This window comes from Dufourea novaeangliae, unplaced genomic scaffold (assembly GCF_001272555.1).
Source record: "Dufourea novaeangliae isolate 0120121106 unplaced genomic scaffold, ASM127255v1 scaffold108, whole genome shotgun sequence".
In the NCBI taxonomy this organism is placed as follows: domain Eukaryota; kingdom Metazoa; phylum Arthropoda; class Insecta; order Hymenoptera; family Halictidae; genus Dufourea; species Dufourea novaeangliae.
The window spans coordinates 419,645-446,360 of NW_015374014.1; the positions used below are offsets into that span (position 1 = coordinate 419,645).

Here is a 26,716-nt window from a genome sequence, read left to right on the forward strand (position 1 = left end):
TATTGTTCTCAAGGATCGTTGCTACGATGCGAATGAACCGAAATTTAAACGTTACCCATAATGTGAATACGTCTAATCTAAACAACAGAATAATATTTAATCGAATCGAGAACGGAACGTGAGCGAACGGAGAGCGGATGAATAATAGTGTGGATTGATCATGACCCGTCGGTGTAAACAAATTAGTAATAATTACAAAGTTTCGTGCTAGTTTTCAAGAAACGAATCCCTGACTAACCTTCAATAAATATTTGAAGAGTTTCTGTTCTAGATTCAATTAATTGCATTAAATATATATAGTTTATATATTCACAAGACATCATTTATAATTCTTTATGCATTTCAAAATAAAATCGCAGTAAACACTTTATTTTTAAAAAAGGAATGCCAGGAAGAACCCTAGAAAAATTTTCATTAAAGAAACTTAATTTTCAAAGCATACAGCTTATTTGTTTTATATAATGTAGATTTAATAAGACATAATTTTAGCTTTAGTAATTTAAATAGAACAAAGAAACGACTACATGTTATTGCTCGAGTGCATTAATGCATTGGACATTACATTTAAACATTTTCCATGTTCAAATTTAGCGCACTCGAAATCCGCGCTCGCGTCGATATATATCGAACATGGAGTGCAGTCGTTCGACTCCGAACTTCGGAGTCCGAAGTAGCTACATAACCTTACGATCACAATAATAACAAAAGCGTCGCGGCTGAGTTGTGTTATCAAATAGTTTTGAAGTGCTTTCAGTTTCTTCAACTTTTATTGTGATGTGGAAAACGTGATTTTGCTTACAATTTGGTAAGGATGGGCGATATAAGGGCCGGCCTCGAGGAATTAAAACTCGATGGTGCCCTGTTCGCCGACGTTAAATACTACGTCAGCGGCGAAGGTGATCCCAAGGTATGTCATTTCACCGTTTCCCGCGTTTTTCCATTTCCTTTAGTGTAATATCATTAATTTTGCGATATTGATATCGATGAACTGTGACTGTAATAAATTGTTATATACCCACGGTTATATTGGATTAGTCAGAATACGTGTGATAGAGGTTATAGAGTAGTGTTACTTTTAACAGACTGCAATACTATAAACATGATATGAGAATTTTAAAAACACATATTTGTATAATTTATTGTTTATGTAAAGAAATGAAATAAAAAGAGGCATAGTATTCATATTACTGCATTTATAGATAGAAATTTGTGAAAGTAAAATTGTTGTAGTGTTTATGTTAATGCATAACTCTAAATGCTACAGAAAAACCTATTATTGAAAGAAGCATTATTCAACTTATTGCAGATTTTAAATTTACTACAAGAAGGTGGTGCAGAAAGATCAAATTATTTTAGTGATTTTGTTACACATTTAATAGCAGGATATGATGCATTGGAGAATGATATATCTGCTGCAAAGGATATTTATGAAATACCAGCAGTTACACAGAATTGGATTTTATATTCTGTTAAATGTAACAAACTTCTACCGTATCCTACTATAGTAATTTTTAGTTTATTAATCATAAAAATAATGCAATTAATAATTTTCAAATTATTTAATAGTTTAAAGTAATTAATTTCCTTAACAGTATCATTAATATAGGCCACATTACTTTTTACCTGAAGATACACAATTATTTTCAAATATACGAGCATGCGTGTCTCAGGTAAGCCGTGCAGATAGCAAAAGTCTATGGGCGATGATCGCATTACAAGGTGGTACATGTCAATTACGTTTAGACCAGTATTGTACTCACTTAATTACTGGAAAGGCTGTTGGTCTCAAATATGAAACAGCTACAAGACATCCTATTCAAATTGTAACGCCAGATTGGGTGACAGAATGTTGTAGAAAAGGAACTATTTTAAGTGAAGTGGAATTTCACCCTAGACTTTTAATATATCCAAATAGTTCCACAGCTATGATTACTGGCTTTATGGATGAAGACACTGAAAATAATATTACACAAGAAGAACAAGACCGAACTAAAGTGATGCTGGAGCAACTTAAACAACGTATGCCTTGGAATCAACCAAGTCCACCTGTACCCTCTAATACATTGCATAGTATCAATACTGCAAATGTAACTGCAACAACAATTCCTTATGCAACAAATGGACAAAATACTGTTAATGCGCAACAGCCACATCTTCCACGTCCAATTCCTACCACAAATTTGTCCAATGTTTCTACAATCATAACTTCTGTATCTGATGAGAACGTTACTCAACCTGGCTGGTTACCACAATCTTCTCAACAAAATAATGTTTCTCAAATGAAAACTGTGCCACAAATGCAACAACCAGAAGTATCTCCACAACAACAACAACAAATGAATATGCAGCATACAATATTACAACAGCAACAAATGTCGCAACTTACGCAACATCAACAATTGCAACAACAGACATACACTCAGCAACAAATTTTGAATCCGCAACAATCTCCACAATTATCATCACAGCAACAGTTAATAGGGGCACAACAACCAATATTGCCACAACAGCAACAACAAATAAATTCACAATTACCACAACATCAGTTGTCTTCTCCTCAACAGTTGCTACCACCACAACAAAAACAATTGAATCAACAGCAGATTCTTTCGCAACAACAACTAAATCAGCAACAACACATATCACAACAACAACAACAACAACAACAACAACAAATCGGTACACAACAGCAGCTGGTTCAACAACAACAAGTGCAATTAACACCACAACAGCAGCAACAGATAGTTCTTCAACAGCAGCAGCAGCTTCCTACACAGCAACAAATAGGAGCACAGCATCAGTTGAATCAGCAGCAAGTTGCACAACAGCAACTTGCTTCTGAACAGCGACAAATTATATTATTACAGCAACAACAACAGCAGCAACAAAAAATTCAGCAAATTTCACAGCAGTTACAACAATCTGCCCCACAAAGTTCGCAGCAATTCGTCATAAGGGACGGTCAATTACAACAACAGCCTCAAAGTCAACAGTTAATGGGACCGAATCAGCAAAGTTTTATTGTACAAAGAGATACACAATGGCAACAACAACAGTACCACTTACAATTACAAAGACAACAGCAGCAACAAATTGGTCCTCAGAGACCGAGTGGACAGTGGGCTCAACAACCACCACAGCCGCCAAGACAACTTATTCAATTGGATGCTCAGACGCATCAGCAATTACAGCAGATGGATCCACAACAGAGGGCCCAATTTATTCAAAAGATACAAAAGCAGAAAAATTTCATACTGCAGAGGCAAATGCAAAATCGTCAAGCTCAACAAGGAGCCCATATCGCTGTTATTAGGAGTCCCGGGAAACCAGTGCAACCAGGTGGCTTGCAGTGGGTTCAGCAGCCACGACCGCAAATGATAGGACCACAAATAGCCCAAACACCTGGTCAAAAGCCAGTACATCCCGGCGTTCAACCGCCAGCTTTAACGCCTATCAATTCTGCTAATCAAGTGATCGTGCAAACCGGACAAACCGTGCAGGGTCCGCAAACTGCTCAACCTGGTCAAACGTTCCAACAGGGACAGCCCCTGACACCGCAACATATAGCACAATTACACATGCAGAAGCAGCAAATGGTGAGATTACAGCAGTTACAACACTTGCAACAGCAGCAACAACAGCAGCAACAGCAGCAGCAACAGCAGCAGCAGCAGCAACAACAACAGCCACAGGGAACACAACAGGATCCACCTCTTACATCTTTATCCAATAACGTTCAAATACCACCTGACCAACAATTGGTTGTCAATGCTAAAACAAAGACTGCTTTGGCAAACATGCTAACGAACAGATTGCAAGGTAGCGCAACCGAAGGTAGTGCAGCTGGTCAGCTGCGATTAATGACCGCCCAACACAGACCACCACCGCCACCGTCTCAAGATCCTCAGCTTCTTGCAGCTTACCAGCGGAGGCCTGTTGGCAACATTACGAATGGAGCACCACCCGGGGCTCCGATAAAGATGCAGTACGCTCCCGCGATGACTCAGCCAAAAGCTCAGTTCTACGGACACAATCCAAATCTAAAACGTATGCTTTTTTATTTTATTTTTTTCATTTTTAAAAACCCCCTCAATTAAGGCTTCTTGAGTTCTTATTATACGTGCACATAATTTACACTTAATATTTGAAGTGCATTGGTAAAATTTTTTCTGGTGAAAATGAGTCCAAACAGCCGAGTCGATGTCTGCATGGTCGGAATTTTTTCCTATAATTTTGATCAGTCTTCCGAAGATATGTTTATGTGGCAAGCAATATATTTATATAGGAAATAAATATTACTACCATTATTACGTAGGTACTTTTTATTCGCAATTTCAGAAGAATTGTATGTAGGTTGATTATTATATTTCCATCATTCTATAGAGTCATTATTTTATAGTATTCAAGGTATTCGACTATTGGGCGTTAGAGAACTTTAAAGGGTGATTCTACATACCAAAATAAGACACAATTACGTTGGGGGCTTCATATCGAGTTACCGAGCGTTGAAAATACGAGTGAAAAACATTTGACGCAATGTCGAATCAGACTACTGTCGGCGCGTGTTAGCCAGTCAGTCACGGACGCGGTCAGTGCTATGGCCGCCTAGAAAGACCTTGGAGTTAAGGTAGCTCACGCGTTTGGTGTCGTATCTAGCTGGGGCTCCATATGGCGCCTTATACTTTTTATCAATTTTACCAATTTAATTTGAATGATTAATATTTTAAACCACTTCAAACTACTGAAATGGTAACAAAATTTGCAAATAAGTGGAAAAAACAAAATTTTTTGCTTATAAAAAAATTTAATTTTTGATTAATTTTTAAGACAAAATTGGAAAGTTCGTCGAACAAATCAAGGGAAAACAAGTGACGTTGACGCTCATAGCAGACATACGTAGAAGATATTGCCAAACGCATTCAAACCTAAAAACCTGCATACTTTGCACGTAATTTTCAGTCTTATTTGATCGTTAACATATCTTTTCTCCCGTGGCATCATAATCTCCGTAAAAGAATCTATAACCACCTAATTTTTTTACGAAAATGTCATATTTTGTAACTAAATAAGAAGTGATTAACTTCTCGGTATTAACTACAGTTCCGTAAGGCTCGTGTTAAGAAAAAATTTTTATAACGTTTCTTTTTCAATAATTTTAACGTTGACCTTGCGATTTGTTGGTAGCAATCGAAAGTTGAAGCTTGTAAGCATGTTCCGTTAAATTTTCAACTAAATTTATAATTATTAAAAATTTGTGTGAGCCACCTTAAAGTGGTGATATACGACACCTTCTAAAACTACAATAATTTTTTCTAAAATTTGATAAAATTTCTAATACGAATATGCATAGGTGTTTCATATTTTAACCTCACATGCAAATATTATCTGAAAGCATTTTGAACATAAAATGTTCTAATGGACGCTGTATTTGGGCATACTTTCATCGGAATAATCTTATTCATCTATTAAACATACTTTCGTTCGGAAGAAATGATACAAAAATTTGCTTCCCGTTTCACGTTGTAACCACAGAGTTCAAGCTGGTTGTTTCTTTCGAAAATATTTATAAGTTTCGTCGCATTACTCGACACAATCTTAATCGGTATCACATCTCTCTAATCAAATGTATAAACATCACAGCTTTTGCGCTTTACGAGAAAGACTGGTGTATAGTAATTTCTGGAAAATCTCGAATATTAAATCATTTTAAACTATAAGAATCATTCTACACATTCAACTGCAGGAATTCCAGGAGTTATAGAGTACTGTCACATATCAATGTCATTCGCTAATGCAGTATAAAAACTTAATCATTTTCGTACAAAAATTGAGTTACCAATCGGTTACCAAGATTTTCTGATAACAAGTGTTGTAAGTAAATGCGTAGAGGACATATGAAGGTTAAGTTTATTTTATTAAATGGAATCGTATATTTTTTATTACGTCAATCGATCCAACTCATAATTCTGCATACCAAAGTGTTGACCTATTCATATAATAAAGACAGTAGTGTAGGAGATATTTTAACTTCAATTATCCGAAATGACGTAACTAGAACTGCGATAATTCTGAAAGTATTAACTTGAGCGAAAATTGTCAGAGTTGAAATCTGCATGGTTCGAACGGGACCAGATATTAAATTATTCGATTTATTTCTATCACTTACATTTTTCGAAATCTTAAGGTCATTTTCAGTTTTTTAAATGGAAGTCGTCTTTTGTTTTTTATAACGAAAGTTATGAATAACAGTAAAACATATTAAGCGATATGCATTACGATGGTCCACCGAAAATAATACAATACAATAATGCAACAATGCAGCTATGTATTCTTGATAATGTTCAAAATAGTTTCGAACAAAGAATCCGAAAATGTATTGACGTCCAAGGACAATACTTTGAACATAACTTCAACACGTGTAAAATCATCATATAGAACAAAATACATTTGCAGAACAGTAATTTTTTGTTTATGTTATTATCAAGATTCCCTAACAGTCAAACATCTGCAGAATCAGTTTTCGGTACGTCAGTTGGTAGAATTTTTTTAAAAATTATCTAATGACCATCGTAATGCATATCGCTGAATTTGTTTTACTCGTATCCATAACTTTCGTTATGAAAAACAAATCAGACTTTCATTTAAAAAATTGAAAATTATCTTAAAATTTCAAGAAATGTAAGTGATAGAAATAAATCGAATAATTCACTATGTGGTCCCGTTCGAACTACAGTTGATTCTAACTATATTGCCATGGTTGGGGCTGTAGGGGAATAAAATCGCAATGAGTTCAGAGCCGTTTGCATGCTAAGTATCGTCATAGCCTCGGCCTCAGCGCCCGCGCAAAAGCTGGGTCCTGCTGGTGCGCCAACGTACGCAACGTGGTGGGACAGCGAATTTGTGTGCTCGAAAGTACGTGTGACGGGGAAGTGCCTCGCGAGGCAATATGGTTAGTGGCAATGTAGTTAGAGTCCACTGTATGCAGATTTCAACTCTAGAAATTTTCGCTCAAGTTAATACTTTGGGAGTAATTGCAGTGGTTCTAGTTACGTCATTATGAATAATTGAAGTTAAAATATCTGCTAAACTACTGGTTTTTTTATATGAATAGGTTAACACTTTTGTATGCAGAAGTATGAGTTGGGTCGACTGATGTAATAAAAAATATACAATTCCATTTAAAAAAAAAACTTGACCTTCATATATCCTCTAGGCATTTACATACAAAAAACTAATTACATCAAATTATGCCGCCCTTGAAACTATACAACTTTTATCTGAAATATTTTTTACTAAAATTATTATTTACGCAGTAATCGAAGTGGTTCCAGTTACGTGTACTACTCTATGTATGAAGTAATAAGAAATTATATTTCACTCACGTTTGGTGAAGTAATTTTGTATGTTTTATATTTTTCAAAAATTGTGAAGGCTATATTCCGTCATTTTTACATACATTCCTATTATTTACTTAACTTTGTATAATGTATAATATGTTTTAAGTAAATTGACTATTACTAAAATATATCGTAGCCTTGCTATAAAACAAAATCTATAAAAAAAAATCTTAGTTTCCCAACAAATATAAAGTATTGTCACAAATCACAAATTCACTCCGAACGCTAAGAGTGACATACAGTCAGCTAAAAGATACACTGTTCATGATTTGTTGTACAGTGTTTCTGCAACTTACTCATAGCGATTCCTTGGAAAGCACGTTTTTCATGTTGTGTCACTTTTGTAGCAAGGGTACGATATGTATACGTCTCTGTTAAATTATACTTGGTTTCCTTAGCATGTTGCTCTTTTAAACTGTCTTATGATCTTCACTGCTTGTCATTTGACATTGTTTTCTAGTGTCGAGAAACGTCTGATGGGTACATCTAGTACTCTCACTTACTCTGAATATGTTTGATTTACTAATTTATGATACGGCCCCTCATGGCCTGAAACCGCCATGAAGGAGATTCGTATTTGACCTAAAAAACGGCGTCAGCCCTCGCAATTAAAAATGAAATATTTCGAGATTTTTGAGAAAATACTCCACCATCTCCTTTTTTTACTTCTTTAGGTTTTTACAAATGAAATCATTGATTCTTTTCATAATATTTAAATCTCAGTTGATATTCAATTGTTTTATGCTATTATTCTTTGTTGTGCGATTTAATATGATGTACGATATATTGCACGAAATTTTATAACATTTAATTGCATATTTATGTTACTTTATAAAGTTTACATGCACGAACAACAAGGAGCCTAATTTGATTCTGATCGATTGTCTAACTTTAATCATCTTAAACTATTTGACATCCATATTCTCGATAAAATTGTACTGTGAACAAGTTTCAATTCAATATGCACTTCCGTTTATAAGTGACCGGATGCTTCTGTTATTAGACACTGCATAAGAATGAATCAAGGTTACGAACTTACCTAAATTATGTAATAAACAAGTTCTTATTAATCCTGCATATTGACAATCTTAAATGAGTACAATTAATGACTTTATTTTGCTCAGTATTATTTATTCCAATAAATCGTAACAGTTAAGTAGTGAATTTAAAAAAATTTGTTTAACTAATTCCACTTAAATCAACCTATACTCTTTTTATAAGATCTTCAATACTTGTCCGTGTGTATTTTTAATTTCGTAGGGATTAATGCCATCATAATTATACGATTGTGTTAGATTGGTTCGACCGTAAATAGTGTTCTATAGTTTACAACTACTAAAATTACCATTTTATAGTTTTTTAAACTAATTCTGAAAAGTTTTCGTCGTATGTTCAACCTCGCCATCTTATATAATAACAAAACTAATTAATTAGAGTACTTCAAAAAATTGCATATCTGTTTCAATTTTCTCTTTCTTCAGAACAACCAAGTGGTCCGGTGACTTATAAGCGGGAGTGTACAAATTAAACTACTTTCATTTATAAACGTAAAGACAAATCCTACTAATTATTAAAATTGTTTATTCCACGCGTATAAACCAAATAACAATTATTACGCGCGTCTTCTTGAGTTATTCCCTAACACCGAATACCTTTTTGTCGTCAGTATCGTTACGTTACTTTGTGCTTTCAGTGCCACCGGATCTCTTTTTACTAGGCTGTATCTTTGTTATCGTTGAATACGACGTGCAACGTCCGAACGATGTTTTGATATGGAAACAAGTGATCGAAAGACACGGCGGCGAGGTCGAGCCACAGTATTGCACCCGGGCGACCCACGTGCTCGCGATCACGCAGAAACATCCGACCGTGGTGCAGGCGCTACGCGAAGGAAAACGTTGTGTCAGCGCGCACTGGCTGTCCGACGTTGTCAGTAAACAGCAGGTACTGCCGCCCTGGCACGCGCTACATTTTCCAACGCCGTTCAGCTTGACGGAGCTTCCGTGTGCAAAACAAATTGTATCGTTGTCTGGATTCGAGGGGGAGGAACGGGCGAAAGTGAAGTATATGCTGGAGGCGTTGGGCTCGAAGGTTACCAATTACTTCACCAGGCATAACACTCTTCTTGTTTGCAGAAGGTAGCAACATTACTTTTATATTTAACGTTCCTAGTATACGTTGCTGGGAAGATGTCAAAAGTGATGACACAAGGGCAATAGGGGCACTCCGCTCGCTCTATGTAAGTCCGCCTGCGACTCTACTGCAGACCAATGGTTAACACTCTGAAATGCCGCGGCATTACTTTGCAGTTCGTATATTATATCTCATTCAACGAGTAGAGTCAGTCATTATAAACAAAGGCAGGTGATGATCATTTAGGTGGGACATGGACAAAGAGACAATCTTAAATGAGTACAATTAATGACTTACAGAGTTAGAGTTGACTCGCGATAATTACCCGGATTTGAGACTCAAGAGGTGGACAGCTCTAGGAACGAATAATCATCGAGGGCCATTAGCATGCGGGATCTCCTCGCAGCTCGGTCGAGGGACGTCCTCTGTAACGCTCATGCGACTCCAGCCTTATTGGCTACAGAGGCGAGAGAGAGAGAGAGAGAGTGGGGTGCACACGCGTGTTTAAGTAATGCGTTTGAACATGGGGCGTTCCTAACGGGCTTTTATTTAGTAGGCAGTTATCGCGAGTCTACTGTACCAGCCAATAGTTGACCTTAGTACGCGGCTAGTTATTTCTATTTTGATTGACTCGGCTCGATGAATGAACATTAGGTCTCGATGTGTCCCATTCGCTTTCTCTGTCACGCGGTGCTATATGATGCGATTGCGTATGTCACTGTTTCGGCCCATAATGAAAGTACACTACCGCTCCTAAGTTTAATCGCACAACGCAAAGATTTAGTCACGCATACAATATTCAGAGATTTGACTTTGTCGTGCTATTGCTCGATTCGATATCTTCGTAACGTATAATACACTTATTGAAACTGCAATTTCCAATTGTGACTGTGTCTTTTAGCCATAGATTTCAGTAGTAAAACGAATTTGTAACCGAACTCCATACGCATGCAATAATACTGTAACCAACTCGATTGTTATTTCAATACTCAGTTTAATATATGATTAAAATCTTCTTAATTCTTTACCATGCAAGTTAGTATGTATCATACCACGTTTGAATGTACTAGGTTAGAAGGGAAACACGAACAACAAACTTACTTCATATCTTCCCTTTATTGATGTTCATTACGATCATAACATTTATTAGCAGATTCAGATTTTCAGATATCTTTATCATTGAAGGTATTTTCGAATAATATGTGTATTGATAATTATCACATAACCCCCCAATTTTAGGTAATATGATACACAACACAACTCATTCTTCTCCTATAGTTAGTTTCAGATATACTGCATCCCAACAGATGCGATTAAACTTATGAGCGGTAGTCTATGTGTACCCTATCTCTGCGATTGCATTAGAGAAGGTGGTCTTATGGGCATATAACCAATTGGAGCTGCATTCTTTCCGCTTGCCATCTTCTCAGCAACGCATGGTACTACCCCTAGCAGAAAATATTTAATCGAATAACTAAATGTCTAGAAGGTAACGTATATTCACGTATTGGAGGTAAAATATTGTTTCACTGAATACGAGAAAAATAATCAAAATATTAACATCAAAGATTAATATCCTTTTCTTGCGAAACGCAGAATGCGAAAATTAGATAGCAATTGAAAGATTCAGTTTTCTCCACTGTTTGCAGAAAATTTGTTTCAATATCCTTGAAAAGCTCTTTATTCTCATTTTCGCATTGTTTAGGTAAAAGATATTTTGCCTTAAATATTTATATCCATTACCGTTTTAGTGCATTCTCTTCACAAAGTTTATTAACCTCAAATGTTTTTATATATAGTGGGGGTAGGACATTTTTTTCTTTTCAACTAAAGTAGGATTTGGAATATTCATGAAAATGATATTTTCCATTCTCTATAGCCACTGCTTCAGGTAGTGACTACTTTTCTTAAGCTTCATTTTTTAACTCAAAAGACGTTTGGACTAAAACTTGTCAACATAACAATTACATTAGAGATTAATTCTACTTCATTTTAGAAAAAGAACAAATTTCTGGAAGCCCTCAATTTAGAAAAGAAAACTGGATTTGATAGAGAATTTCAGATTTGAGGCATTCGTCTGGTATCTCCTAAATCTACAAAATTCACCTTTCCTTTAAGGAAGTCTACTGTAAACCAGTATTTTTATTTGTTTCACTGAGAAAATTAAATATACGTCAATCCTTTATTATACTGCTTACAAAGTTTTATACATATTAATGTGTTTGATTGAAGATATTTTGCCTGGGGTAGTATTACCGAGAAGTTATAGTGGGTATTCCAGTAATTATTGTCATCTCAAGGAAGATGATTTCGCAGTAAATTATGGTAAAATTTTTGTTCAGTCTAAAATTTGTTGAAGTTATACAGGGTGATTCACCTAACGTGATAACTTCAAAGTATACTGTTTATCAAAATTAAGCAGCCACTAATATTTGCCGAAAATTATGGTAATTTTCATATGATTATATCTCCGCGAAAAATAGTTATAAAAAATATTGTAAACCACCATTTCGTAGCCTAAAGTTTCTAGCTTTTGAATCAGGAACTCAAAAATTATGTTCGTGTAGTATGGTGCTTTTTTGAAGATGAAGTGCAGCAAACGAATGTTAAAAAATGTTTGTCAACTTTGAGATGATACTTGGGCCAAACAACATCTGGTAAACCCAATGGAATAATTTTAGAGAGCAAACTTTTTTCTTTAATTTCGTTTTTTTAGCTTTGTTGTACAATTTTTATTGGCCGAGTTATTCTCGATCATATGAGAAAAGGTACTTTCCACTTTGAGCGCCTGTAATTTGCGAACGCATGATCGTATAGAAAATTGCAACGAGTGTTTTGGAAAGCTGAAAGGTTTCTCTTTAAAAATCTTTAGTTGCCAACTTGTGGAAATGTTTTTTTCGTCATACAAGATAACGTAAAATATTGCATAATTATCATTTATTACAAAACAGAATGCCATTTTAACAAAAATCGTGGAATCTTCCTAGTGTCCACGTTTTTTCCAAGTTAAAAGTACACGTAACCCCTGCGCCAAAGGCCGAACTGATAAGATGTTTTTTACCTTATGCCCTCGAGAGTGAAATTTGCGATACGGTCTGAAAAATTGGTGGATCACTTTTATTGCGGTACGTTTCCTCTTCAGAATGGTTTTCACAGCGTTCGAACTGTTATTGCCTGTTTTTTCTTAGGATCATTTTAGTTTGGAAGGAAAAAGAGAGTTCAGAAATTTAGTAAACACATTTCTATCCAGAGTGCAGATGGTGTATATATCCTGTCCTTCCTTAGTTATTGCGATAGATTCACTCTTCCTTTTACTGAACTTAATTTGCTTTTTTTTACCGAGATTTGCGAGCCACGGCTTGATAAGACGAGCCGCAAGCGGGGGTGGGTAGATTCTGTTAGGTTTTACCAATAATCACTCCACTTCCAGTTAGACAATAATAGTATTTAATGACTAAATGATATACATAATATAAGATAATAAGTATAATAGGCGCACGTGGTTACATGGTTACCGTGAAGCGCGCGGACGGAAGTGGTGAAGCAAAACGAACGTCAAAGTGTGCAGCTCCCCCTGTCGTCAAGGGCGGGTTACTTAAATAATCAACAGATTCATTAGAGTTCGTCACGCAGTAGTCGCATCACAGATTTTTTCGCTTATTTTTAATAAATCCATTTCTTCCTTCAGTTTCCTCCTTTATTTATTCTTATTCACATCTTTTTCTTCTTTTTTTTAATGAAATTTTCACACTTATTCTCTTTTTTTAGTACTTTATTATGCCTAAACGTTGCCCCTCTGATTACAAAATCGCTCGACTAGTAGTACTTTTGCAGGAGGGCCGCCGCCAGCGACAGGTAGCTAATGCTTTTGGTGTAAGTTGTGGGCCGTGTTTATGGTCGATTTAAAAAGATTGAAAGAAGCGGTGTCGCTTACTCCTGACTTTTATTCGCTGTGGAGTTATTCAGAATATCGAATAACGAATAAAAACTTATTCGTGAATAACGAATAACGCTTTATTCGTGACTAACGAATAACGCTTTATTCGTGACTAACGAATAACGCTTTATTCGTAACTAACGAATAATTTTTCGTCGAATAAAATCGTTATTCGTTATTCGTTATTCAAAATAAAATTTACCCAACTCTGAATACGGAGGTGCATTAATATGCACAAAAAGAGAAGTAATCAATCGGAGAGGCGGTAATACCCATTATTAAGCACGACATACGCACACATGGATGCACGCATACATCGGGAAGTGAGTTTGGAGTAAAAAAATACTGTGGGAGTGATGAACCACAGGGTCCCCTCTCCATGCTTGTGCATACGCACTGAAGCGCAAATCCGACAGTGCACCTTCCTTGTGGTACGCTTTGGGTAATGCTAATGTCGGTGGTATTGTGCAATTTTTGTCATTGCCAAGAGATTGGATAAAAATATGTTTGTGAAATGTCTGAAATCTTTTCTTTCTTCCAAAATAAAGTGAAACTAAGAGAAAATACGCAATAACAGTTTAAACGTTGCGAAAACCGTTTTGAAGAGGAAACGTACATACAAAAAGTGATCCACCAATTTTTCAGACTGTATCACAAATTTCACTATCGAGGGCATAAGGTAAATAAAATCTAATCAGTTCGGCCTTTGGCACCGGGGTTACGTGTACTCTTTACTTGAAAACAAGTGGACACGATTTTTGTTAATAACGCTTTATTCACTCATGTTTTGTGAAAAATAGTAATTATGCAATATGTTACGTTATCTTGTACGACGAAAAAAAATTTCCTTTCCAAAACACTGTAAGTATCTTTTGTTATATGATGGAGAATAACTTGGCCAATAAAATTGTACAACAAAACCAAAAAAAAAAAAACGAAATTAAAGAGAAAAGTTTGCTCTCTAAAAGCATTCTATTGGGTTTACCAGAAAAAATTTGGTTTGCCTCAAGCAATCTCTCAAAGTTAACGAACATTTTTTAACATTCGTTTGCTGCGCTTCATCTTCAAAAAAAGCACCAAACTACACGAACAGAATTTTTGAGTTCCTGATTCAAAAGCTAGAAACTTCAGGCTTCAAAATGGTGGTTTGCAATATTTTTATGATTATTTTTCGCGGAGATATAGTTATTTGAAACTGACCAAAATTTTCGGCAAATTTTAAGGGCCTCTTAATTTTGATCAGCAGTGTACTTGTAAACTATTCGTTGTACGAAAAAGTATATGAAGCAAAAGTTGCATGATTTCAAGGGGGACATGCGTTAGCACAAGTATTGTTTTTTTACATTGTTTGAAGGTTACCTTGATTTTCTTAAACGGAACATCCTGTATTTCTTAATGGAAATTTAAACAGTATTGTCAACTCATAATGAGTAAATAAATATTGAGACGTAATAGGTATAGAACGGGTATTTATTGAAGTATTTATAATGAAAATTGGATTGATTATTCGAAGTATTGACTATTACTGTTGATATATACATTTAATTGCTTAACAAATGACACATACACATTTTCTAGTGTATAACATATATATACAATTACACTAGGGGAATGGTTCTATCTCACCTTCAGATTTTGGAAAACACGAGTTTCTGTGAAAGCGCACGGTTTTAGACAAATATGAGGTGTTATGTGGAAACCGAAACCGGTAAAAAGTTTAATTTACTCTTACAAGATAGAGAAGAGTTTTCTGAATATACCAGTCTACACAGTTATAGAGTTATGTTGTTTTGAATATTTCTAAATAACCATCAAATTTTAAGGAAGAGCTAATGCACGTACTTCTTGGGCATTATTTTTGTATTTTTACGAAAATTGCTTTACCTAACACGAATTTGCAATACGTTATCAGATTCTTTAGAGATTTCTGAAGAAACTGTTTATAATTCGGACAGGTTCAGAAAATATTAGCTGGCAACATGTGCACGGTGCATTGCACATCACCCGCCTGTGTCGACTCTTCAGTGCCGTAGCTACGCGTAATCGACAGCGATAGCAACCTAGTCTATCTGCAATGCTTTTAGTAGTAAGAAATCAATGAATGCCACAGTTATGAAAATACCGCATTTCGAATTTCTGCAGTTAAAGAATATATAAGCTTGCAGTATTCAACATTTTTAAAAGTTATAATTTAAGGTTCTCTACGTATGTAACATCATTGGAGGACTGTTTTCGATCCTACAACGTGAACGTTTGCCGATCAAAAAAATACGTTCCTAATATTTTTCGGAGAAGTATATGGAATATATATGACAAATATTTGCTTCTCTCGCGAGTAAATAGGTTTAAAAAGTAAGAGAGATGAAGTGCGAAACGATGAAAAGTGTTGTTCATTCACAGTGTACTCGAGTAAAATGTACATTTCTTGATTTCTTTTGGAAAAAAAGGTGTGCCAACATAAGTAATAGCGGGCATTAAAGTCTCCTATTAGTAATACAGAGTCCTCGCGATTATTGACTCTTTGTTGATATGCGATTATTGTCCAGGCGTCATCCCCACCACTGGGGGGGGGGGGTAGAACTCGGCAACCGCATATTTTATTGCTGCGACGCGCCGAGACGACTTCCCGTTCACGAGCAGACGACTGAACGTTGGGAGCCCACAAAAAGGTTACATTCCCGGGTGTCGGTAATCCGGGAGACAATACTAATGCAGCGATAAAACTTTTTTTATTTTTGGTTCTTTATTAATGAAACTTTTATAAACAAGTTGATAAGATTTTTCTGATTAAAATGATAGCAAACACCACGCAATTTGGGTCATATTTACTTATGATTTATCAGAAACGATAATGAACATATATGAATTGTTAACACTTGCTATTTTAATCAGAAACATCTCACCAATATACTAGTAAAAGTTTCATTAACAACGAATCAAAAATAAAAAAGTTTTTCAGCGTCAAAAGTCACACGTACTTTTATTATTGCTGTTTTTCACTGGCTTGTCATTTTCTACGTTCGGAATACTACAAAGGCAAATTGCCGAGACTCGAGCTTCGAACAAAAAAACGTATTCACAGGGGTCAGAAGCGTTTCGCGTAAGTCCACGATTATCGTCCCCTCGCGTACCCAAGTTAGGGACGATAATCGAGAAGACTCTGTACCTTACTACTAGATTTCAACAATATATCTAGATCCTTACTTTTAAACTGATTTCTAGGGTGTTATACATCGCTATGATATTGGTATTACTTTCGAGTGTGATAATTACGTACTTTAACGAGATGCTTTGGCTTATTTTTTGTAACTTAAAAGGTACATGCTGTTTTATTAACATGGTCACTCCACCTGCAGCATTGTGTCTGCATTTCTTTATCACAGTGTAGTTCCTAATGTTAAATCTGTCTGAATCTTTTAATTTAATTTCGTTTAATAACATGATATCTACTTCATTTCTTGAGATGAATGTTATTAGCTCACTTACTTTATTTCTAATTCTATTCGCATTCCAGCTGCAAATTTTTATTTATTTTTTCATTCCATTCTTTAGCAGAATTGTACAAACTGTTCAAATTTTTCTAATCCTGTTTTGCAATTTGCTAATTTTGTATTTAACATTCTTGCTACTTGTGACATCTTTGGAATATTAATAGCTTCATCAAGTTTCTTGACTTCTTCTGTTAATTGTGATACATCATCCTGGTCTTCATTTGTGCTGTTTTGTGCTGCTGCTGTTTGCTTGTTTTGTGTTATTGTACTTGGGATTATTCTTGGCTCTTGTGGTTTTTCCTGTTGTTAAGTTGGACTTAGTTGTGAGAACTGTTTTATGCTATTGATATTCATAACCTCCTTGTATGTGCCTTTTGGTCTTGGTGTGACTTTACTGAGAATGCTTTTACTTTTCTCTAACCAGCTTAGTCTATTTCTATAAACATTACAAATTGTTGTATCTGCTGTATGGTTTTCGTTACAAATTATGCACTTTGCTGGTTCATTTTTGGGTTTAGCGCATTCATTTGTTAAATGCTTTCCAACACATTTAACACATGCCGGGTCCGCGAAACAATTAGACGCAGAATGTCCCCATTCTTGGCATCGGTGGCACTGCGTTATTTTTCGCTTTATAATATAGTTTTCCCAGGCAACCTTCACATAGCATAGATGTTTTACTTTTGTTTGCTGTTCTTTTAGATGTAAGGATACAGGCACTGTGTCCCTAAGAAGTGGTCTTGCTGTACCTTTCATTTCTCTTATTTTTTCTGCCCATATGCCTTTTTCATGCAGTTTTCTTTTTACCTCCTCCGGATCTGCCTAATCGTACAGACCAAGTAAAACATATACTCTTTTTGTGTCTTCCTTTCTAGTGTATGTGTGGAACATCAATTCTTTTCCAGTCTAAACATTTTCTAGATTGTCATAATCAGTTAGATCATGCAAGTGCACGTCTACAGTATCTTTATAGTATTCTATATGAAATTGGTTTTTCACTACATTATTTATTAGTCTGATAAATAATTTGTGGTCTTTCACATCATCGTGCATTACAAGGGGTGGTGGTTTCCTACTTTTCCTATTAATAGTTTCCGAATTTATGAGCACAAGTTGCCGTCTATGGGTGCTGTTTTGTGCTTCGTCTTCGAGGTCCATATCACTTCTGTCTTATAATGCACTAAATCTATTAACTCAGACAAGTTTTCTCCGATTTATTCTTTTAGAATATTCGTTGTCAACTTGTGAATTATACCACTTTCTTATCAATGACTTTGTTATCACTAATGCGTAATCCTCCTTATCTGTGTTAATATCTGTAATTGCATTCTTACTGGTGTCATCTCTCCTAGGATCATCTATTTCTCCTTTTTGGGTTATAGCTTTGTTGGACGCGTTGTCAACGACGCCACGCGGCGTGGCTTCTTCTGAGTTAAGGTTGTATTGGTCCACTTTCTTCTTTTTCGGGCCTATATTCATTCACTTCCCACTTTAACAACACAATTTGTCTATCCTCTGGCGCGTGACGTACCTCCTTAAATTCTGTGGAGGCTTCAAAGCACAGTTTTCACTTCTTTAAGCAGACATATTTCAATAACCAGCGGACGAGTCGCCGACACGGACACGCAATTAGACGAGAACCGGTAAATTTGAAACGCGGTGTGAACGTTGGCGAAAATTCCGCTTCAAAAATGGAATAAAATCATACAAGAAAAGTTAAGAGGACTAATTTGACAAAGAATTAAAACTTTCGGAATCGTCGATGGTCAAGTACATTTTTTCGTGTTTAAAACTGAGTGTTCGTTATATTTAATTACATCTTAAACTCTCCTCGATCTTTTTAAACTAAATTGAACTTTTTAGCTTTTATGTGTTTTCGTGTAATACCTCATTTTTTTGCCCAAATTCGTGTCGACGTTCGAGGCTCGAGTGGCTTCAAGTTTGGAATGTTTTGTCACTGTTTAGCAACTTTACAGTATCTACAGAAGCTTGAGAGTTTGGAGTTTGCAACTACATCAGACTGTTTGGAGTTTGATACATCAAACTATTTGAAAGCGACCTTTAATTCTGAACTGTTTAGACTAAGGATGTCCAACTGCTGCTGACGAGCGAATCTGCTCCTCCGGAGGTACCCCCACTATGGTTTACTGATTTGCTTGTTCGAGCGAATGTCCCTAACAATGGTCTTTCGGCTACAGCTCGAGTGTGTCATCCCGAATCCCATAGTGGTGATACCTCCGGAATGGTAGATTTGCTCGTGAACAATAGTTGGACATCTCTGGTTTAGACTCTTGCGTCAGATATTTAAACACATTTTAATGGTTTGCTTGACCAACACTAGCTGCAATACATTGTTCCTTTGACATATCTTATCCTTTTTTTATTCCTGGGTATTCCTCTGTTACTTCAGAAGCGAATTAATCCAAGTTGAGTACCATACCTCTTTCCCACGGCATCCTCCTTTTGAACTATCTTAAGACATTACTTCAAGAGATAACGTCTAGCAATGCTGGGTTGTTTCAGAATTAAGGAATTTACCATTGTCACGTAAATTAACACAATTGACATACAATTTCAAGTTGTACTATCAAACGTATGATTTTAGCATAAAATCAGTAAGAATTGTAGATAGAATTCGGAACACAAGCATACATAATGGAAAATAAATATGTTTTTACAGTTTAGTAACATTGCGGAGTCCATTGTGCAATAATTACTGGTCTGAACCTTCAATTGTTTTTGCTTAGGATTATTTGATCATGTACAGCATACTCACAGAAGTATCCACCCACCACATATGTATAACATATTTCATACATTTGGACGATCTTAAAATTAGAAATGCTATTTATAATTTGTATCAGTGTATACCTTGATTCATATACTTTAGAATTGGGATACATTCAATTGCGAAATTATACATAGTTCATTAAAAATTTTTTATAAATATATATTTTTTATTTACAACAGTTGTAAAATAACGCATACAGAAGTATACGTCCATATTTATTTTATTTTGATTTTTGATTCCTTAGATATTCTCGCGATCTTACTATTTCATTGTATAGATTGGAACTAATCTACATAACAAAAAAACTTCAATTATTAAAGTTTTAATTTGTTACATAGATGGGACTAGTTTTTCTGTAAAATTCGTTGTGTTCATTTTTCTGACACTTCTACAAATTACAGTACTTTTCTTAAACGAACTTAAGACTTCAGTCAAATTACAGTACTTTTCTTAAACAGAACTTAACTTTTCAGTTACTTTTTCTTAAACGAACTGTATATAATTTCATAGTCAAATGTACCCTAATCTAAAGTATGTTCATCAATGTTTACACTTATATAAATTATAATTGCTAATTCTAAGTTTCACGTTACTTTAATACATAGACTATTTCATATGTATGAAGTGAGCTGATACTTCTGTGTATAACTGTATCTATGGCAATGAAGTATTATCATTAATGCGTTTACAGTGGCCACATATACGTAGACAATATTTACAAAATTATTTTATATTCTTGAAAATAAGTCCATGTTCAATAACACACATATGAATAGATTATTTCTAAATGTAAGAACGAGAAATCTTAACCTAATACTCAGAAACTATTATTTTCCTTAAGTAGCCTGCACAACTGAGGGAAAATGAACATTTCAAATAGTAAAGCCAAAAATGACACATAAACCATATGGCTTACTGGTACGCTTACGGCTGTCAGTGGGTTAAGCCCGGTATCCAGTTGTTGCGTATCTTTGTATGATACCGCGGTTAGGTATCAGTGTTACTCTATTTTTTTTTACGGGTGGTAAACCTTAAAAAGGTGTACCGCCCCGGCTGGGGGCGGAGACGGCCTATGTGGGATTTACCGCACTAAAAACCCCTCGGTGACTCCCTCGGGCGTGAGGCCTGGCCCTGGGGACGCCTAAGCACGCTTTCGCGGCCGGCCTTGCCCATGCTCCTCCCCACATGGGGGGGGGGTGGCTCTCCTCAGTAGGGGGGTGTTGTTACTCCCCCCCCCCCAGGGGCGGCTGTTAGTCCGTCCCGCCTCCTCCATCCTCCAGTGCCGAGGGGTCACCTCAGGACACTGTTGGGCTGACCGCGACAGGGGTGGTACCCCCAGTATCATCGCCTCAGCAGGGATCAGTGTTACCCTAACCCCAATCGAGGGACTTTGTGGAAGCTAGTGCGCATGAGCCGAGCTGTGGCCTTGGAAGAGATACCGAAACCTTCTCTCCCGGGAAATACGTTCTTAACTAACTAACTAACTAACTAGGCACCAGTGTAGACAGGATAAGTGTTGTACCCTTGCGTATCAAAATTTTGGTTCAAAGATACGTAACGGAGCTGGATTGGTCATTTGTCTGTTTTTCGTAAGTGTATGAAAGGAATGACACAACATTTGGCTCAGCCAGTGTGTAAATAAGCACACATGTTGCACCATATCATATCAGGAGAATGACATGCAACTATGATACAATACAAGAATACACAGCAAATAGATACCGAGCCTCACAAGTATAAACATCAAGTAACAGACGGACACAGATTAGCCAGTCATATTCTGAAGTCGCAACTAAACCCATTAAGTCCTAATCAGTGAAAGAAGGCATTTATACGCATATAATTATTTATTGCTTACAAAAATGAATAGGAAGCAATATAAATGCTATCAAAAAAATTCCTGAATCGGTACTTTTTGTGTAACAAAATGTTGCGCTTATGCAATTTCTGGCAATTTTTTATTGAAAAACGTAAATAAAATAACTTGCATATTATTTTGCCGAAATAAAAAACATGTATTATAATGCTAGACATCATTTTATAGAAATCCACTACATAAGAAAGATACACCGAAAAATTTCCATGATTTAAGAACAAATTAGGTCATTATGATGGTATAAATACTTCTGTTTTTTCGGATTTGAAAATACCGGAGGACCTAAGTAGAAGAAGAAATCAGTGACGAAAAATTATTAAACCAATCTTTGAAATCCTCTTTCATAACTGCAACATAAAAAACAGAATTCAGTAATGTAGATTCACTGAAAAAAAAGTGTAAGTAAAATGTTGCAATAACGCAACGCTGGGACCTAATGGGTTAATGAATTTTCTTATTCGATTTATCGAAAACGAAGCTTCGTACAAAGAAAGCTTGTCCTACATTTCTAAAATTGTGTTTTACTTAAATTTACCGTTTCGATTGTATTCATTGCTAATCGTTAATCATTTCGTAGAAAACATACCTCGAAATAAGCATTGACGTCTACAGAAAAGATAAAATATTAAATAGACATTTACAGTTAGTGTGTGGAATTGTCTTCGTATAAATGGCCGCAGCGTACCATAACCATTCCAGTATTCTATCATTTAACGAAAAGAAACACATTTCAGACCCGACGGTCAAAAATACAAAAAGGCGCGGGAATGGCAGACTGGAGTAGTGAATGCTCAGTGGTTGACGGATCTACTGTGTGGGCAAATGAATGCTATGCATCAAATCGAAAATCCGAAATATCAACAATACAGTTTCAGCAATCCGTTTAGATTGGATTATTCGCTAGTGCCTCATTTAATGGGTATCGTAAATATCGCTGATTATGTCCTCTTGCACGCAATTAATCAATCAGTTCTCTCCATCTGTCCCGTATCTCGTGATTTCTAACACCATTCTAAAAGACGTTTCTTTCAGCTGCATGGAAGTTGCCCATAAATATCACTCAAGAGTCTTATGATAAAGTAAAGCAGGTTGGTCAGGGTCCAAATTCCGTAAGGAAATACAAAAAGCCGCGATTGGACGTCCCGTTATTAAACAAAGATCCACACTTGTTGGGCTTGGACGAGCCAATCGTAGTCAGTAATCCCGATCCTCCACCGCCAGATAAGCAACCGAGAATATTATTTTCTGGTATTAATCCTAGGAAGCATGCAAAGGTAATAGATACGACGAATGCGATAACTTGACTGCTGCGGGTGTTTATGCAAATATAGGTTGAAGGCTTTAGTGGTTTCGAAACAAAAAAAGTATAAATAAATTTTCTGAAACTTTTTACTGTATTGAATTTTTGACGATTAGGTATACTGTAAATTGCATAAAATCCGCAGTCTAGTGCAAACTGATGCAGTAAAATATCTGAATTCGCAGATTTCATGACTTACATGTAGTTTTATATGTATATGATCACGATTTACCAATCCCTTATACATATAATAGCATTGCCATATCTACCATCCGGTGGCATTACTCACATAAACATTTATATTTGCTTTCATTTCTTCTGACTCACTCGTTACTCTTCTTCTTGTTGTTAGTCTCCGTCGACAGTACAGAAGTGAGTCATTAACTAGTGAAATGACCATAGAATAGTACACACTGCTCTCTGCAACGCATTATACCTATTGCAACCTTGCTACAAATGTGAGACAGCTCACAAAACGTGTTTTTCGAGTTATCATTATGAGACAGTTGGAGAGACACTGTTCGGCTAATCATCAAAAGTATAATGTTTTAGCTTGATAAGTAGACTGTCAGAGAGCACTTATGTCACTCACACTGTTCGGAGTAAGGTAGTAAGTTGGGACAGTCCTTTGCACTTTTCCAAAAACAAAAGTTTTTGGATTGTGTCATTTTTGTAGGAATGGTGCAATATGATAAGAATAGTATACTTGTAAACGTACAAGTCATGCAATCTCTCAGAATATGTCCTACGGATGGAAATATAATTGAGAGAAGAAACCACTTAAAAAGCACAAAAAGCAAGTAATTTTTAGAATTGAAAACATTGTCCTGTACTGATATTACAGTAAAGTTTTTGTTGAAATAATTTGTTGAAATGAAAAATGAAAATATTATATTAAACTTATTGTCTGGAAATATTCAGGACTTACATTTAATCCTCGTATGTTCCTCAGAAATTATTACACAAAAGATCCTTGGGTGATATTTTACCCATTTACACTTAAAATTAATAAATTACAAATAAAAATGATCGACAATGTTTATGAAGAAGCGCAACGAAGACAAGGGTGAAAGCATATTAAGAACTGTAATTATTGTTCAATAATTATTGTTGTTAGTTCATTTTATAATTCACAATTTTAATAGGATTTAATGGGCTGCATGCTAATGAACTTGTAAAAAAAACATTATTTACATAAATGTTTAAAATATTACACTGCGAATACAGCGATTTTCCTGTACAATAATGTACAGTACAATAAGTATTACGTATATGTATAAACATTGAAGTTAAGTGATTTTCTAATTATGTAATATTTTTCTCAACAGAGAATTCGGGAGTTAGGTGGTGCGATGGCTGCCAGTTGGCGGGACGCTACACACCTCGTGATGTCAGCACCAATAAGAACTGTAAAATTGTTGTGTTGTATGTCACGTTGTAAATATATTGTCACGTTACAGTGGTTACTCGATTGTTCTGCAAGGAACACATTCTTAGATGAAAGTGGATACATGCTCGGCGATCCGGAGTTCGAGAAGAATTTTAATTGTAATATTGAAAAGGCTTTGGTCAGCCCTAATCGAGGAACAGTACTTAAGGTGACTTAGCTTTCTATTACTTCACTATTTAATATAGAAAGATTGACAATTAAATTTCAATAGTTTATAAACTAGCATCAACTCATATCCAAAATTGAATGTACTTTTTAATACTTTTTGTGGTTGCTTCGAAATTTTTTTTAGGTTTTATGATTAATACATGAAGTAGTCGGAAACACATATTTTTATTCTTTCGAACTAATACCATAAATTCGTTTATTACACTTCGTTCAATGTATTTCTTATCTTTCGCATATTCTATACTCATCTGTATATTTTAAAATATACTTATTTCAGTTTATGGTGCTTACTAAATTTTTCCACGGCTGTAAATACATAGGTCTATAATCTTTCATAGACGCTTATTGATTCTTGATTATTTTGAATGGTAGTGCAGTATTACTTTAAATAACTATTTACAGTTAGATATTTAAAATGATTTACTAGTGTCAGGGTTACGTATATGAATACGTAATTTTGCGGCAATGTCGTTAACTAATATCTCTGTAATTGGTTTCTAATTAAAAATTTTATTTATTGAATAGGGGAAAATTTTTTATGTGACACCCAGTGTTGTACCATCGCCCACTGCGATCGCAGAAATTATCGAGAGCGCGGGTGGAACAATGGAAAAAACGCGGAGATCCCTCGCGCAGATCCAAGAAATGAATAGTAATAAATTAACTTATATTATTGTGACTCATAAAAACGATCTTCATCTTCTTTCTGACATTTTACGTGCAAATATCAGTAAGTGATTTTTCAATATTTACAATGAACCTTTTGAAGTTATAAATACTTATTGAAATAAGGATAATGTTGGGTTAATGGGAAAAGTAATGTCCATATTCTGTCTTGTACCCATAATATTCGGACCTGAAATAAATTTAAATGTGTACAAAACCGCGTGGATATCATTAACGAATGAACACGAACAAGTGCAAATGAACTCAGTAACGATATGAACATTATATGAAATTGTATAGAAATATATTATACCAAATTTTATCAAATTAGAATGTAGTGCATTCGGTTTTTTGAGATTTAGAAGTATGAGAATTCAGATGTGCGAATTTTCATAAATTATTATATATTTGTCGGAGACGGGTGCATTTTTTGAAAATTGTATATGTTAATAATGTTAATACATAGTATCCAACGCAGTCATTGCTTTTCCAGTAACTCAGTATTAACATATATATTGCGATACGGGACATAGACGCCTCATGTAACTTCACTTCTAATTTCATTGAAATTTTACTGTCTATGCGTTCAGAAGATATTTGTGTAGTTTTTGCCTGTTTTTTGTTACATTGCTATCAATAGACAGAATAAAGATAAAAAACAGTTGTGACATTTTTACGTTTGTCCCATATCGTTAAATATGAAAGTCTAAAAGTTCAACTGACCTGCGCAACCCCCCCCCCCTCGATATGTACCAGTAAATAATAGATTTCTCACTATATAGTTAGCATTCTTTCTTGTACACAAAAATTATTTAGTCTTGTGGTATTCTTAATGTTTTATACTTACGAAACACAGAAGGACACGAAAGACTAAAAGTTGTCACATATTCAGTTATTGTTTTTTAGTATAATTGTTACTTTTCATTCAGGATAATTCATAGGTCAGTTACTAACCTATTACCACAGGGATAAAACTATACAGTATATTTGTTATAATGATCCACACAATTTTGAAAGCATTTACAATATTACAACTGAAAAGTATTTGATACAAAAGTATAATATTATATTGTAGATACATTATTATGCTTCACTGATTGCATAAGACGTATTTTCACATGTCCTTTGAGTATTTTTCCCAGGAAGTACATAACACGGCCATCTTCTACCACTCTCCTTCCTATATTAAGAAAAAGAATAGGGGTAATTATGTGTTTTAATACACTCTTAACGTTTATAGGTGTGTTCAGTGCAGAAATCGTGTTAGGGGCAGTCGCTCGACAATACTTTGACCCTGATCAAGTATGAATACAGAGGAGTTCACGATACACTGCATTTTAACCATGGATCTAGGCTCACCGAGTTCTTCGGTGGGTCGTTTTAGAGATGAAAAATTTTTGCTTACCTTCTTCAATGGGACAATAAAGAACATAATTTTATGATATAGGAGGAACTGCTTTCACTGATACATTCCAAAACCTCTCCTTCTTACGTTTCTTCTTTTGGA

The 26,716-nt window shown here is 35.3% G+C and overlaps 1 protein-coding gene across 1 annotated transcript; it reads left to right on the plus strand.

Moving 5' to 3' along the window:
* The first annotated feature begins 708 nt into the window (after positions 1 to 708).
* LOC107188745 (PAX-interacting protein 1) lies at positions 709 to 26,716 on the plus strand. The gene is made up of 9 exons (XM_015577091.1): positions 709 to 907; positions 1,307 to 1,491; positions 1,607 to 4,047; positions 9,091 to 9,535; positions 22,360 to 22,544; positions 22,658 to 22,899; positions 24,254 to 24,523; positions 25,069 to 25,273; positions 26,450 to 26,716. The coding sequence occupies exons 1-9, from the start codon at positions 812 to 814 to the stop codon at positions 26,515 to 26,517; spliced, it is 4,137 nt and encodes a 1,378-aa protein (XP_015432577.1). The 5' UTR covers positions 709 to 811; the 3' UTR covers positions 26,518 to 26,716.

Excerpts from the sequence above, each read along its gene's own strand:
- LOC107188745 (XM_015577091.1), top strand. The coding sequence starts at position 812 with ATGGGCGATATAAGGGCCGGCCTCGAGGAATTAAAACTCGATGGTGCC. Across the intron at positions 4,048-9,090 it reads ACACAATCCAAATCTAAAAC|TGCCACCGGATCTCTTTTTA; the intron begins GTATGCTTTTTT and ends TTGTGCTTTCAG. Across the intron at positions 9,536-22,359 it reads ACTCTTCTTGTTTGCAGAAG|ACCCGACGGTCAAAAATACA; the intron begins GTAGCAACATTA and ends AACACATTTCAG.